Source organism: Dama dama, chromosome 2 (genome assembly GCF_033118175.1).
Source record: "Dama dama isolate Ldn47 chromosome 2, ASM3311817v1, whole genome shotgun sequence".
Taxonomy (NCBI): Eukaryota; Metazoa; Chordata; class Mammalia; order Artiodactyla; family Cervidae; genus Dama; species Dama dama.
The window spans coordinates 3,037,734-3,051,041 of NC_083682.1; the positions used below are offsets into that span (position 1 = coordinate 3,037,734).

At 54.3% G+C, this 13,308-nt stretch overlaps 1 protein-coding gene across 1 annotated transcript in view; it reads left to right on the top strand.

Annotated features, from left to right (window-relative positions):
* The window catches only part of SHANK2 (SH3 and multiple ankyrin repeat domains 2), a 552,597-nt gene that overhangs the window by 100,042 nt on the left and 439,247 nt on the right, over positions 1 to 13,308 (top strand). The window contains exons 3-4 of the mRNA XM_061161522.1: positions 6,530 to 6,733; positions 12,378 to 12,449. Of these exons, the coding sequence (XP_061017505.1) occupies positions 6,530 to 6,733; positions 12,378 to 12,449 (276 nt within the window). The remainder of the gene's footprint in view (positions 1 to 6,529; positions 6,734 to 12,377; positions 12,450 to 13,308) is intronic.

Consider the following 13,308-nt stretch of genomic DNA (forward strand, 5'->3'; position numbering starts at 1 on the left):
GTTTGCTGACCACAAGGAAATTCGTTTGGGATTTTAGACTTAATTAGAAAGTTAGTTGTGTGTGACCCTGACTTGAGTACATGTTCTGCCCTAAAAAAAGTCCTCAAAGAGGACTCAGTGGGCAGAAGGAGACAACAGTGATCACGTCCTTCATTCGAGAGTGGTGTTTCCAGCTTGGAGTGTGGTCCAAGGCCGACTCCAGTCCAGCCAGGGAAACCCTCAAGAGACCGAGGAATGCCTCAGGTTCCAGATTGATGTGTCTTTTTTTAATTTAGAGAAAATTGAAAATACAGGAAAAGACAAAGAATAATACTGTCCACACCAGTTTTTATGATTTATTATGCAGAATTGACAGTGGTTAACATTTTGTCGTTTTTTAATTACAGGGTTAGAATGTTTCAGGTAAAGTCAGTGTCTCTCACCCTCCTGGCCATTCTGCTCAGGGGCAGGTGTTGTCGTGAACCCCACTCCTCCCTTGTTCTTCTGTGTGTGTCAGCGGTCACTATATGGTGTTGTGTTGTTGAGTAAAAAAAGAAATTATAGGTAACCTGATATCATGCTGGGCATGTCATTTGTAACTTATGTTTTCCACTAGATGTTATGTTTTTAAGGTTTGTCTTTATTGTTATTATCCATCCATTTATTCATCCATCCATCCATCTCTCCTTACACCATCCATCCATCTGTCCATTTGTCCATCCATGCATCCATCCATCCATCCATCCATGCATCCATCCATTCATCCACCCAGCCATCTATCCATCCATCTGTTCATCCATCCTTCTGTCTACCCATCCACCCATCCATCTCTCCATCCAGTTGTCCATCCATTCATCCATCTGTCCATCCATCCATCCATGCACCCACCCATCCATCCATCCGTCTGTCCCTCCATCCGCCCAACCAACCAGCCAGCCATCTGTCCACCTGTCCATCCATCCATGTGTCTCTCCTTTCATCCATCCTTCTCTCCATCCATCCATCCATTCATCCATCTATCCAGTCATTCATCCGATCAGCCAGCAATCCATCCATCTGTATGTCCATCCGTCTGCCCATCCACTTATTCTCTTTGCCTTGCAGAAATACACTGTTTGGATATTTCTCTCTACTCTGAGCCACCCTGCTTTGTCCTTTGTAGTGTGCATTTGGATCACTTGGTGGGGACAGAAGCGTGGAATCTGGTTTTCTTTGTGGCTTCGTTAATTGCTTGCTAAGGCCAAGGAGAGCCCCCTCCCCCAGCCCCTGACTCCCCCCACCTCCGTTTTCTCTGTGATGTGATGGTAATCAGCCTCACTGTCCTTAAGTGCAGTGGTTTACACTCCACGGTTTTAATCAGGAGATTGATGCGTCATCGGTTGTTTCAACCAAAGGGGAAGGCTTAGGGGCTCTCTGGTGAAAGCCCGCGAGAAAGTTGGGCTGTGACCGAGCTGGCTGTCACTCACGTCCCGGGGCAGCTCGCTAAAGGCCAGGAGGAGCTTTATTTTCGTACGTATCATTAAAAAAATCAAAAGCCTGTTTAACCAGCCCCAGCGTTGTGCGCTGTAGGGATTCTGTGCTGCCTCTCCCCGTTAGATGTGAGGCTGACGCTTCGTCTGTGAGCGCGATCGGTGCAGCTCTCGGGGGCTCTGCGGCCCGGACGGCAGGCGTCTGGCTCGGTGTGCTCGTCTTCTTAAGCTGGGTGTTAATACCCTCTTAAATCCCTTAGAGAAAGTAATGCCTGGCTCTGGAATTATTGCACGTCCTGTCAGAAGCTTTGTAAATCTCACGTTGTGGTGGGAATGCTGTGGTTCAGAGACCACCCTGGGGAAGAGCAGAGCTCTCCTCCACCCCCATGTCGTGTTCCGGGCTGATGAGAATGGTCCAGAATGGGCAGAAAGAGGGTGCGGACCATCAGTATTCAATCTTTTGTGTCAAAGCCGAGGGGGAGACCCTCGCATCTGTGGTTGGAGTTCTGTGGCTCCCAATTCTGATGCTCTGCTCACCACCCTCCTTTCTAGGCGGACGGACGGGAGCTCTTACTTCGCTTGATGGGCGCAGTGTCTGGCCCTGTGCGCTGGGCCACACCTCCCCCGTCTCCCTCTCTCCCCTGGACTCCACTTCACGGCCCCCTGGGTGAACCCTCCCAGTTCATGGCTGCATCCTGTGCTGTGGGGCCAAGTTGAAACTCCTCAGCCCTCAGGTCTGGAATGGTCTGTTCATTCCAGCCCCGCCTCTGGCAGCTGTGTGATGCTGGGGGCAGACTTGAGGGTCCAGAGTGTTCCCTTCTGGGCTTGGGGCTGCTGATACCTCCGCCAGGAGAACATGAGGAGCAGATGATGGATTTGACACACTTTCTTCGCTGGGCTGGCGGGCACATGGTGAGCACCTTGAGTTTGCCGTCAGCACGGCTTAATCCTCCTCCTTCTGCTCTTACCACTTCTAGGAGGACCTCTTAGCCGGCATCAGATCCTCTACTTTGCTCTGTGCTTGCCGGAAATCATGGGGACCGACAAGGAAAACAAACTCACCTCCAGGGAGGGCGGGAATCTCTGGCAGAGCCCAAGCCAGTGCCTCTCGGGTGCCAGGACTTTGATGGTACAGAGGATCACTAGCTGGCCCCTCAAAGGTCACTAGGTCTGCCCACCGCTTCATCACAGCGTCAGGGGTTGCTCTGAAACTTTTATCCTTTGAAAAATGTTATCCTGATTGGAAGAACCCTAACCTGTGGCCACTTTGGCCTTTGTTAGTGCTTAAACATTCAGAAGCACCAGTGTGGCTCCTGGCCGTCACCTTCCTCGGACCAGGCTGTCCTTCTCAGTCAAGGTCACCCACGGTTTTCCCCCTTCTGTATACATCCCTTCACGTGTGACCTGTGACAGCATTTGGCTATTCTCCATCACGAGCCCAGCCTGATGGATCTTTGTCCACAGCAAGAAGCATCATTTCATTTGGGCAATTGCATTTGGAAACTGTCCCAGTCACGGTTTGGGGGGCAGAGGTTCGCAAGTGGTGGGTGAACGGCTCTCAGAGACCAGGCACCCCTTGATGCACCTCTAAATGACTCCTGGCAGGTTCTGTTTACTGAGAGTCTTTGAAACGCATCATGAAAGCATTGATGATGACATGAAAATGTGCTTCTTTTGCAATGAAAGACGTGCTCAGAAGCAGGGATTTCTTTCAGAATATCCTGCTTTCTTGCTGAAAGCACAGGGCTATGTGTCTCCAGCTCCGTATCCGGGATGGGGTGATGCAGGGGGCTCCCACAGCACGATGACCCCCCGAAGGCTTTGTCAGTTCCCCGCCCCCCCTCCTCTTCCTCCTGGCTTTTTCCTGGAGAAAGTCAAGAATGAGCTGAATTTAAGTCTCAGCTGAGGTCTGTGAGCGAGCGGAGGAGGTGATCTGAACGGATACGTAATTCAGCCTGTGTTGTTGATGCTTCTTCCCTTGGCCTCCAGACGGCTCCCTCTAATGACGCGTATTTCACGCAGTGTAGTGTTTACCATTCTTTCAAGCTTTGTGTGTTTCAAGCCTCTTACTCCTATAACATCTTACAAAACCACCATTGCCATCAGCTCCGCTTCCCAGGGCCCAGGACAGATTTGGAGAGCAATTTACTCTCTTAGATAGAATTCTCTTGCCATGTTTTTTTGTTTGTTTTCAGTTTTGTCTGAGTCCTTTTTATTTATTTCTAAAAAAAATTTTAAATTTTTATTGGAGTCTAGTTGCTTTACTAGTTGTATTAGCCTCCGCTGCACAGCCAAGTGAACCAACTATGTTAAGTGTATATTTATATAATATTTATATATCTCTTCCTTTTCGGATTTCCTTCCCATTTACGTCATCACAGAGCCCTGAGTAGAGCTTCCTGTGCTATACGGTAGGTTCTCGTTACTTATCTGTTTTACACATGGTCGTGAATAGTGTATATACGTCAGTCCCATCTCCCAGTTCACCCCTTCCGCTTTCCCCGCCTGGGTGTCTGTACTGTTCTCTGCGTCTGTGTCTGTATTTCCGCTTTTTGCAAATAAGATCCTCTCCACCATTTTTCTGCGGCTTCCCTGGTGGCTCAGTGGTGGAGAATCCGCCTGCCAGTGCAGGAGATGCCAGTTTGATCCCTGGGTTGGGAAAATGCCCTGGAGAAGGAAATGGTGACCCACACCAGTATTCTCACCTGGAGAATCCCATGGACAAAGGAGCCTGGCGGGCTACAGTCCATAGGGTCTCGAAAGGGTCAGACATGACTTGGTGACTGAACAACAACAGCATGCCATTTTGCTAGACTACACACCTATGCGTTAATAGGCAGTGTTATTATCCATTGTCACCATCATCACCGTCATCATCACCACCACCATCGCCAGCATCACATCTTCACCATCATCACCGCCATCATCACCATCATTACATCTTCACCATCATCAAATCTTCACCATCATCTCTGCCATCATCACCACCACCATCGCCAGCATTACATCTTCACCATCACCACCACCATCACATCTTCACCATAACCAGCATCATCACCACCAATATCGTCATGATCATTACCCCCTGCTAGATAGACTCAGAGCTCCTTAAGGAGTAGGAACCCTTATCTTTTTTGGGAGGGACACAGTTCAGCCTGTAACAGCACTTATCTTCTGTTCTGTATGATCCTTACAACAGACCTGCAGGTTGTGTAGTTGGGGTGGTTTTCATCGCAGAAACAGGGAAACTGCTGAGCAGCTGAATTTGCCCAGGATCACAAGGTTAGACTATGTGGCTGGGTCGTAAACCCGAGCCTTTCTGACCTCCGAGCTCCTGTCCCTTCTAGCAGTTTCTCAGCGGGGCCCTCCTGGCATTTTTGGAGCAGGACATCCCTTCGTCGTGCAGGGCCCGCCCACCACAGTGCACAGAGGCAGCCTCCCCAGCTCTGCCCTCTGAGCGGCAGTGGGCGCCAGGAATCTCTGGGACCACCTACAAATGGCACACAGACTCCCTGGGGCCTGACTCCCAGCCTGTGCTCCGCTCAGCACCGGCCTGCTGGCAGCTTCCTTTCTGCTGGCCAAGGGAGGGACCCTCGGGCCCTCTGGACGCTGGTGTCTAAGGGAACTGGCGTTGTCCATGCAGTTGGAACCAGAGGCCAGCAAGGATTCTCCAAGCAGGAATTGCAGGGGGATTCACAGCCCCACTTGGTCACAGCTGGTAGAGCTCAGAAGGACTAGGAGTTCGCAGACACTCTTCTTCCTCAGCCCGAGGTGGCGGAGGCTGGCTGGCAGTCCCCGAAGTGAACAGCCGGGCCCCCACCTGCCTCGCGGCCCCGAGATGAACTCTGAGCCTTACTCTCCAGTTCGGCCTTTGCCATTGGAGACGGACAGATGGCACATCCATGCCCGTGGGGTCAGGTTCCCATTCTGACCTGTGGGGTCAGAATCCCATGGCAGTGGGATTCCGGGCTGCCTGCTCCACCAACCGCATTGTTGAGTTGAGAAAAGCGGGATCCTCTTACCTCCCGGGAGGCGCGGCCCAGGCGGAGGGTCAGGGAGAGAGAAGGGCCCTGGCGCCGCCTCGGGCGTGCGGGCGCCCCTGCAGAGGCCTGGCTCCAGCCTCTGGCGCGGTCAGCCCTCTTCTATCCGAATGCTTTCACAGCGAGTAAGCCAAGTTTTGAGCCCCTGCTGATGGCCGTGCAGTAGAACATAACTTTAATTGCGGTCAGAAGTGGATTCAGCCTAGCCTTGTTTTCCTGGCTCGTGGGCAGGTCTCACGGACAGGACCTGGGACTTGCGACCAAGTCGCATGTTCAGGTCCTAGCGGCGCTGTTCTGTTCTTGAGAAGTGTTCACGGTTGGTCTGCGGGAACCGTCTGTACCATTTAACCTTTTCAAAAATTAACTTTCATGGCACCGGATATGATTTCTAAGTCAAACCCTTTTTCCTAGTCGCCTCCTTTATGGCTTGGGACGGGCGCCGTGAGTGTTTTTACAGTCAGGTGGGTGGGGCGCAGCCGCCGGTGCCCTGGGCTCTCCCGTCAGTGAAGTGAGGAAAGGAGACCTCTATCTGTCCGTGAGATGTCAACGGGGAGCCATCGGTGTAGAAATTCAGCTACGCTATGATTTGCTCAAGCCCTGGTCCTCAGTCTGTTTTCTGGGTCAGCTGCGGTCACATCACCTTGAAACTTGTGAGAAAGGCAGCTTTGCGGTCGGACCCAGACCCGCTGCATGGGACACTCTTCCGGGAGGGTGCAGGGTCATCCGTGTGTGTTTTAACAAGCCGGGAAGTTTGAGAAACTCTGTCCAAGTGAGAGAACTGCCCAAGGCGGTCAGTGATGGTGAGTGATGACCAGAAAACGCAGCGAGTCCCGGAGTGAGAGCTGGGGCCCTGGAATCATCCGAGCTTTTCCCCTTTTATATTTGCCAAGGAGACAAGAGCGTCATGGTTTTCACCTTAAAGCCAGGGAGTCCAGAGCTCAGAGGAGCCCTCAGGATGGAATGGAGGCCCCTTGGGCATCTCTGACCACCTGCCCCGGGGGGTTCCTGCATCGCTAACCAGGGGTCTTGTCCTCCCCGCAGAAGTGCATTCGATTCAACCCGGATGCTACGGTGTGGGTTGCAAAGCAGCGGATTCTGTGCTCACTGAACCAGAGCCTGAAGGACGTCCTGAACTATGGGCTGTTCCAGCCGGCCAGTGACGGGCGCGACGGCAAGTTCCTGGACGAGGAGCGGCTGTTACGCGAGTACCCGCAGCCCACGGGCAAGGGTATCCCGTCCCTGGAGGTACGGCCGCCTGCCCAGAGCCGGCGCGATGCGGCGGGGGGGTGGGGCGCCTTCCCAGACTCCGGGTTTGACTCCTGTTTGGAAATCACTCTTAAATCAGTAGTTTGCATTCGTGAGCTCACAGGTGATTCTGTCCTGGTCTGCGGATCAGGTGGTGCCCGTGGTAAAGAGCCTGCCTGCCAGTGTTGCAGACATAAGAGACTCGGGTTCGATCCCTGGGTGGGGAAGATCCCCTGGAGGAGGGCATGCAACCCACTCCAGTGTTCTTGCCTGGTGAATCCCATGGACAGAGGAGCCTGGTGGGCTACAGTCCATGGGGTGGCCAAGAGTCGGACACGACTGAAGTGACTTAGCAAGTGCACATGCAATGCTTAGCCGTCTGTTTTCTCACCGTGGATCGGACGGACTTGTTGGAGGGACGTCCTGCTGCAGGGATGTCTTGCTGTGAGCGAACCGTGGGTCTGACTCAAGCTCATGTCCCCGGGACCTTTGAGTCTCGGGATGCAGAGTGGGCTTTGCTTCTGCCCCACTGGGTCTCTCCCTGGCGTGGGTGGCCGGTGGCCATCCAGCTGTAGTCAGAAGCTTGAGTCTCGGGAGTGACCAGTGGGCTGTGAGCCCCTGTGGCCGGTCAGGTGCTCCTGGGTGGGTGGGCTGCCTCGTGATGTTCGGGGGGCATCCACTGGCCGTCTCTCATCCACAGAAGGGGCGTCCCCAGACCCTGCCCCTCAGGAGCCCAGGTTTACATATGGAATTTCCACATCATTTTTTAAAGATTATTTAATTAAAAAAATTTTAAATTATTTAATTAAAAAAATTTTAAATTATTTAATTAAATTTTATTAATTATGAAAGTATGATAACAAGTTTACAGGAGACTTGGAAAGTACAGAACAAAATTACATACAGTTCCACAATGTATTGCAATTATTTTTTAAGTAGATAAATTAAGATTTTTTTTAGTTGGAGTTTCAGTATCAAGCTCTCAAAAATTAACAGAATGAACAGACAGGAAAGTAGAAGGATACCGTAGACCTGAAAAGCACCACGACCCATTCAACATCATTAAGATTTATCCGGTTTTCACACGACAGCAGGATACAGATTCTATTCAGGTTTTTTTAAACTGAGTTTTACTGAAGTGTTGTTGATTTACGGCGCTGTGATAATCTCAAGTGTACCGCACAGTGAGTCAGTTATTCATTTAGGTGTATCCACCTTTTATGGAGTCTTCTCCCGTATCGGCCGTTACGGGGTGCGGACTGGCATCCCCCCACCGTGTGGCCGGTCCTTGTTAGCATCTGTTCTGTGTACAGTGGTGTGTACACAGTCTTAGTCTCCGTCTCCCAGTGGCGCCCCCCCCCCCACAGGGTATTAACGCAGAGACACGAGTCGGGGGAGCGTGGAAGTTTCCACAGGTGCCCCATGCCTCCCTCATTATCAAGCGATGGTATTCGTTTCTGCCTGGCCGACGGCGAGAGCCCGGGAGTGGCATCTGTGCCCTCATGGGGGTGACTCTGAAGTCAGAGACGCCGAGGTCTCTGAAGTCAGAGGAGGCCCAGGCCGCACTCACCTGCACGTTCCCAGGCCTGATGGGGACGTCGAGGCTGAGGTTCTGCGATCCCAGTGTGCCCTGGGCCAGGGAGAAGGTTTCCCGCAGAGGAAAAGCTGACGTGCCTCTCAGGAGTCACGTGGGCCCCTGTCCCGGCCTCGGTTTGCATCTGTGAAGTGGGGATCCATTGACCAACCCCTTGTTGGGGGCCTGCCTGCTCAGTACCAGCCCTTTCTCGACACAGGACAGTCAGGGTTCTGGTCCGATGAAGCTTACACTCTGTGGGAGGGGACAGGCCAGGAGCAGTAAACCCACAGCTCCTTTAGGGGCTGATAATTTCCATAAAGACAGTAAAACAGGTGGGAACAGGAAGTCCAGAGCCTATTCTTGATCAGAAAGCATCTCGAGGAAGGCTGGCCCATCCCACCCCCGCCCCCAAATCCCTGAACAGGAGGAAGCCGGGGAGAGCCTGGTGGAACCGCGCAACCAGAGCCGCTGTCCTGGCTTCCAGAACAGCTGACGCACGTGTGCTTCTGACGTCCTGCCCGGGGACCACAGGAGCCGGGGCTGTGACCTCAGACAGCCTGGGTCCCGTCCTGGCCGCCGAGGGACCCTGCATGTTCCCCACACCCAGCCTCTCTGAGCCACAGGTTCCCAGCTGTGAAGCCAGGGGAGCGTTCGGGCCGCCTTCTCCATGGCCGTGAGGCCCGGGGGTGCTGCTCCACAAAGCACCGCTCTGAGCACACAGCCTGGTGACTGGCGAGCCCGAGCAGTGGTGCTGCAGCTGCCCCTGCCGTCCGCTCTCGTTGCCATGGAAGCATCACTCACACGTGCCTTCATTCATCTCCTTGGACCACCATCCTGCTGGGTGATCTGCTCTGTGGGGCTGAGCCGGGCCTGGCGGTGGACACACCAGGGGCGGCGTGGATCTGAGCCTTGGATCATTGCAGTAGGACAGGGTTGGCTACCTACGACACATGGAGAGAAGGGCGAGAAAAGGACTTGTGTTTCTGAGCCTGGGTCCCTCTGTAGCCACACGTTGCAAACGATTATGACTCTGGAAGCAGGACATTCTCCTGTAAGTGCTCACCCTCCTGCCGAGAGATGTTACCGACCCTAGTGTGTTTTTTTATAACTGGAAGAAGCACCCAGTGACTTGAAGTCCTACAGATCCATCAAGTTAGCAAACTGTTACAGTCTCTCAGGTCACTCCCAGGGGCTTCCCGAGTGGCTCAGTGGTAAAGAATCTGCCTCCCAATGCAGGAGACATGAGTTCGATCCCTGGGTCGGGAAGATCGTCTGGAGGAGGAAATGGCCACCCACTCCAGTATTCTTGCCAGGGAAAATCCCATGGACAGAGGAGCCTGGTGGGCTGCCGTCCATGGGGCTGTGAAGAGTCGGACACGGCTGAGCAGAGGCACACGCATGCAGCCACGTCCCCAGGGCCACGGATGAAGACGGGTGAAGAAGACAAGCATTCTCGTTTCGGATGAGGATAAGCAACAGGGAGGTTTCACGGCCGTCCCCTGGACGTGGTGTCCTGGTTGACTCTAGAACCAGGGGGCAGAATCCTAAAACGGCCTGCGTCTCCTCCCACAAGGTCAGTTCAAGAGGATGGACGCTGACTGTTCTCAACAGCACATGATCCAGGAACTGGGTGCTGCCGCGTTTCACAGGATTTTCTGATTGCACTGGTTTACTTTGGCACCTAAAAAAAAAATAATAATAACAGGTTCTTATCTGTGGCACCAAGGAATGTGGTTTCTTACGGGATTGCTCTTCTGTTTGGAGTTGGGGGGAGGCCATAAGGGGGTCGCTCTGGAAACGTGAATGAGATCAGACCTTCAGAGTTAGCTCATCCCCGGCTCTGAGCCTTCATGTCACGTCCGTGGTTATTTAAACTCCTCGGAGTGAGAGGGGGGAATCAAAGGAAGTGGGGGTGGGAAGGGTACAGTGTTTGCCCAGCGCTGGTCCTGGGCCAGGAAGCTCATGTTCCTTCCCGGGGTGCCCTGGGAGCTTTGAGTGTGATCCCCGTGTGACTAACAAGGAAGCGGAGGCTCCGGTGAGGCAGGCATTCAGCCCCGTGACTCAGCTGCTAGTGAAACGGGACCAGGACCATGTGGTCCTGGCCCCCCATGTCCTCTGCCCACCTTTTGTCTGTGGAAGAACTTTACCCAAAGAATAAGTTTAATCAGACAAGGGAGAACATGTAGAAATAAAGGAAGACGTTCAAAGGAGACCAAATCATAAAGGTTAGTCTCTAAGTGAAGTCAAGGACTTTTAGTTCTTCCTCAAGGGCTATAGATAATACTCTGAGCCATGTCATGTCCTGGGAGCTGTCTTTTAGATCCTGAAACCCCCACCAGGTGGAAGAAGTTAACTCCACGGCGACCAGACTATAGCTGTGACGTGCATCCTTGCACGTGTGCGTGCTAAGACTTCAGTCGTGTCTGACTCTTCATGACCCTTGTCTGTAGCCCGCCAGGCTCCTCGTCCGTGGAGTTCTCCAGGCAAGAATACTGGAGTGGGTTGCCACGCCCTCCTTCCTGACCCAGGGACCGAACCCACGTCTCTTACATCAGCTGCACTGGCAGGCGGGTTCTGTACCACTAGCGCTGCCTGGGAAGCCCAGCCGGGACATAAGCTGCCACAGTTCCGCAAACTGGCCTCAAAGAAATGGGAACAAACCAACCTTGCAACTAAAGACGAGCTGTACCTAAAACAACCAAGACGATGCTGGTCAGACCACCGATGACCCATTTCAGGATGCCTGTCAGAGCCGACTGTGCCTGCAGCCCCCTCCCTCTGTCGGTGAAAGCTCTTGCCCACTGACTGTTCGGGAGGGGAGTCAGCCTTTGAAGAGGCACTTGGCCCCCACTGCCAGTTGCCAGCATCCAAAATCAAACAAACTCCCCTTTCCACCAACCTGGCCTCTTGATTGGCTGAATGGCGAGCAGCTGGACCCCACTTTTGGTTACCCTCGGACAGTGGTGGGGCTGGAATTGGAGCCATGTTTCGACCCAGAAACCTAGTGACGCCCAAGCGACCAGCATCTTCCCAAACCCACCCTGCTGCATCTACTACAGAAGCATCCAGGGCACCTGGGAGAAGGGGGGGCGGTCAGGCGGGGTCACTGCGGATTCAGAAGCAGCCTGCAGCCCCGCCACGCCCTCCTGGGCACCGTCACTGCACCTGCCCAGGGTATGCCCTCTGTTCCCCTGTATCCTCCAGGTTGGTGGAGGCCCTGACGTTTGAGGGAGTGAGGCTGAGCTCTGAGGTCCCAGGCGGAGACCGCAGGCCGGTGGCTCCACCGGGCTGGGGCTTCTGTTGTGGTTCAGTCATTCAGTTGTGTCCGACGCTCTGTGACCCCATGTACTGCAGCGTGCCAGGCTTCCCTGTCCTTCACTATCTCCCGGAGCCTGCTCAGACTCATGTCCGTTGAGTTGGTGATGCCATCGAGCCATCTCATCCTCTGTCATCCCCTTTTCCTCCTGCCCTCAATCTTTCCCAGCATCAGGGTCTTTTCCAATGAGCTGGCTCTTCCCATCAGGTGGCCAAAGGACTGAAGCTTCAGCTTTAGCATCAGTCCTTCCAGTGGAATATGCAGGGTTGATTTCTTTTAGGATGGACTGTTTGGATCTCCTTGCAGTCCAAGGGACTCGCAAGAGTCTTCTCCAACATCACAGTTCAAAAGCATCAATTCTTCAGCCTTCTAATGCGTGTTTAATGACTGTGGCTGATGCTGGGGACGTGGCCTATATGAGAAGTGGGTCCCGATTTGGCGCCTCGCTGACAGCAGGGAGACTGGCTCACTGGCAGGGGAGGCAGAGGACACCAGTCCCGGGTGCTCGCCCCTCCGATTGCTCTCGTTTCTCTTAGTGACTCTCCAGCAGCGTCTCTGCAGAAGTTACTCGTGCACTGTCGCAGTCTCTGCGCTTCGAACACAAGTGGTTTATTTAACGCCGCAGTGTTTGCTCGGGGGCCCCTGCCGTGGGTGAGACGGCCATGGAGGAGGCCGGCTTTCCCTCTCAGCGGCCAGCCGTGTGAAATACTTACCTGGTTTTCCTTTTTCCCCCCCCTGTTTCTTTGTGTCAGTTTCGCTACAAGAAGCGGGTGTATAGACAGACCAACCTGGACGAGAAACAGCTGGCCAAGCTGCACACGAAGGTAAGCGAGGAGTGTTGGTGTCATTCCTGCGGCGGCATCTCCAGAGATCAGGGCGGTTCTCGGACAGTGGTTCTTCTTCCCGGGAGATGTTGGGGCTGAAGGGGCCCCTGCAGCCGCCAGAGCCCGGTTAGACACCGCCGACATCTCCTCCCGTGGGAGGCAGGCTCGGTAGATGCCCGTGTAGAAGGGAAGTGACGTCACTGAGAGAGGAGACTGGGACCCTGCTTTCTACTCACCTCCCCCCGGTGTTTCTGGAAGGAGGGGTGGCCATTCCCTCTGAGCCGTCGCTGCCCGGATAGGGGCCAGCCCTGCAGTAGGTGTCTGCTGCTGCCGCCCTTGTGATTAAAGTTGTGTTTACATAAGCTGCTCGGAGGCCAGACCGCTGCGCGAGGGCGGCAGGGGAGAAGGAGAGGGTTAGCAAAGGTCCGTGGGCTGCTCTGCGGGCACGGCTGTGCCCTGCCAGGGATGCTGTGCGTGTCCAGGGTGCTCTGGGGCCTGTGGTGGGCACCTCGCCCAGCATAGAGGATGCGGTGGGATGCCCAGGGATGCTCGGGGATGCCCTCCCCGGGGAGCCCGGAGCATCTCCTGCGGAGCTCGGGGAAGGCCAGCATCGGGTCGCTGCCTGACGGCCTCCCCGAGCCGGCCCTGACCTGCCCAGGTGAGCTGAGCTGGGGCCACGAGCACAGGGGGCCTCCCCGCCCCGCAGGGTCCCCTTGTGTGTGTTCCGCCCCTGTCCGTGTCAGGAGGGACGCGAGGATCTTCACTGTGTTCAGTGGGTTGCTGCCTGCCAGTCGCGTTGTTCTTGTGCTCAAGTTGTCCAGACGTGGCTGGTGGCCCTTCTGCCTGGCTCTCCACCCCC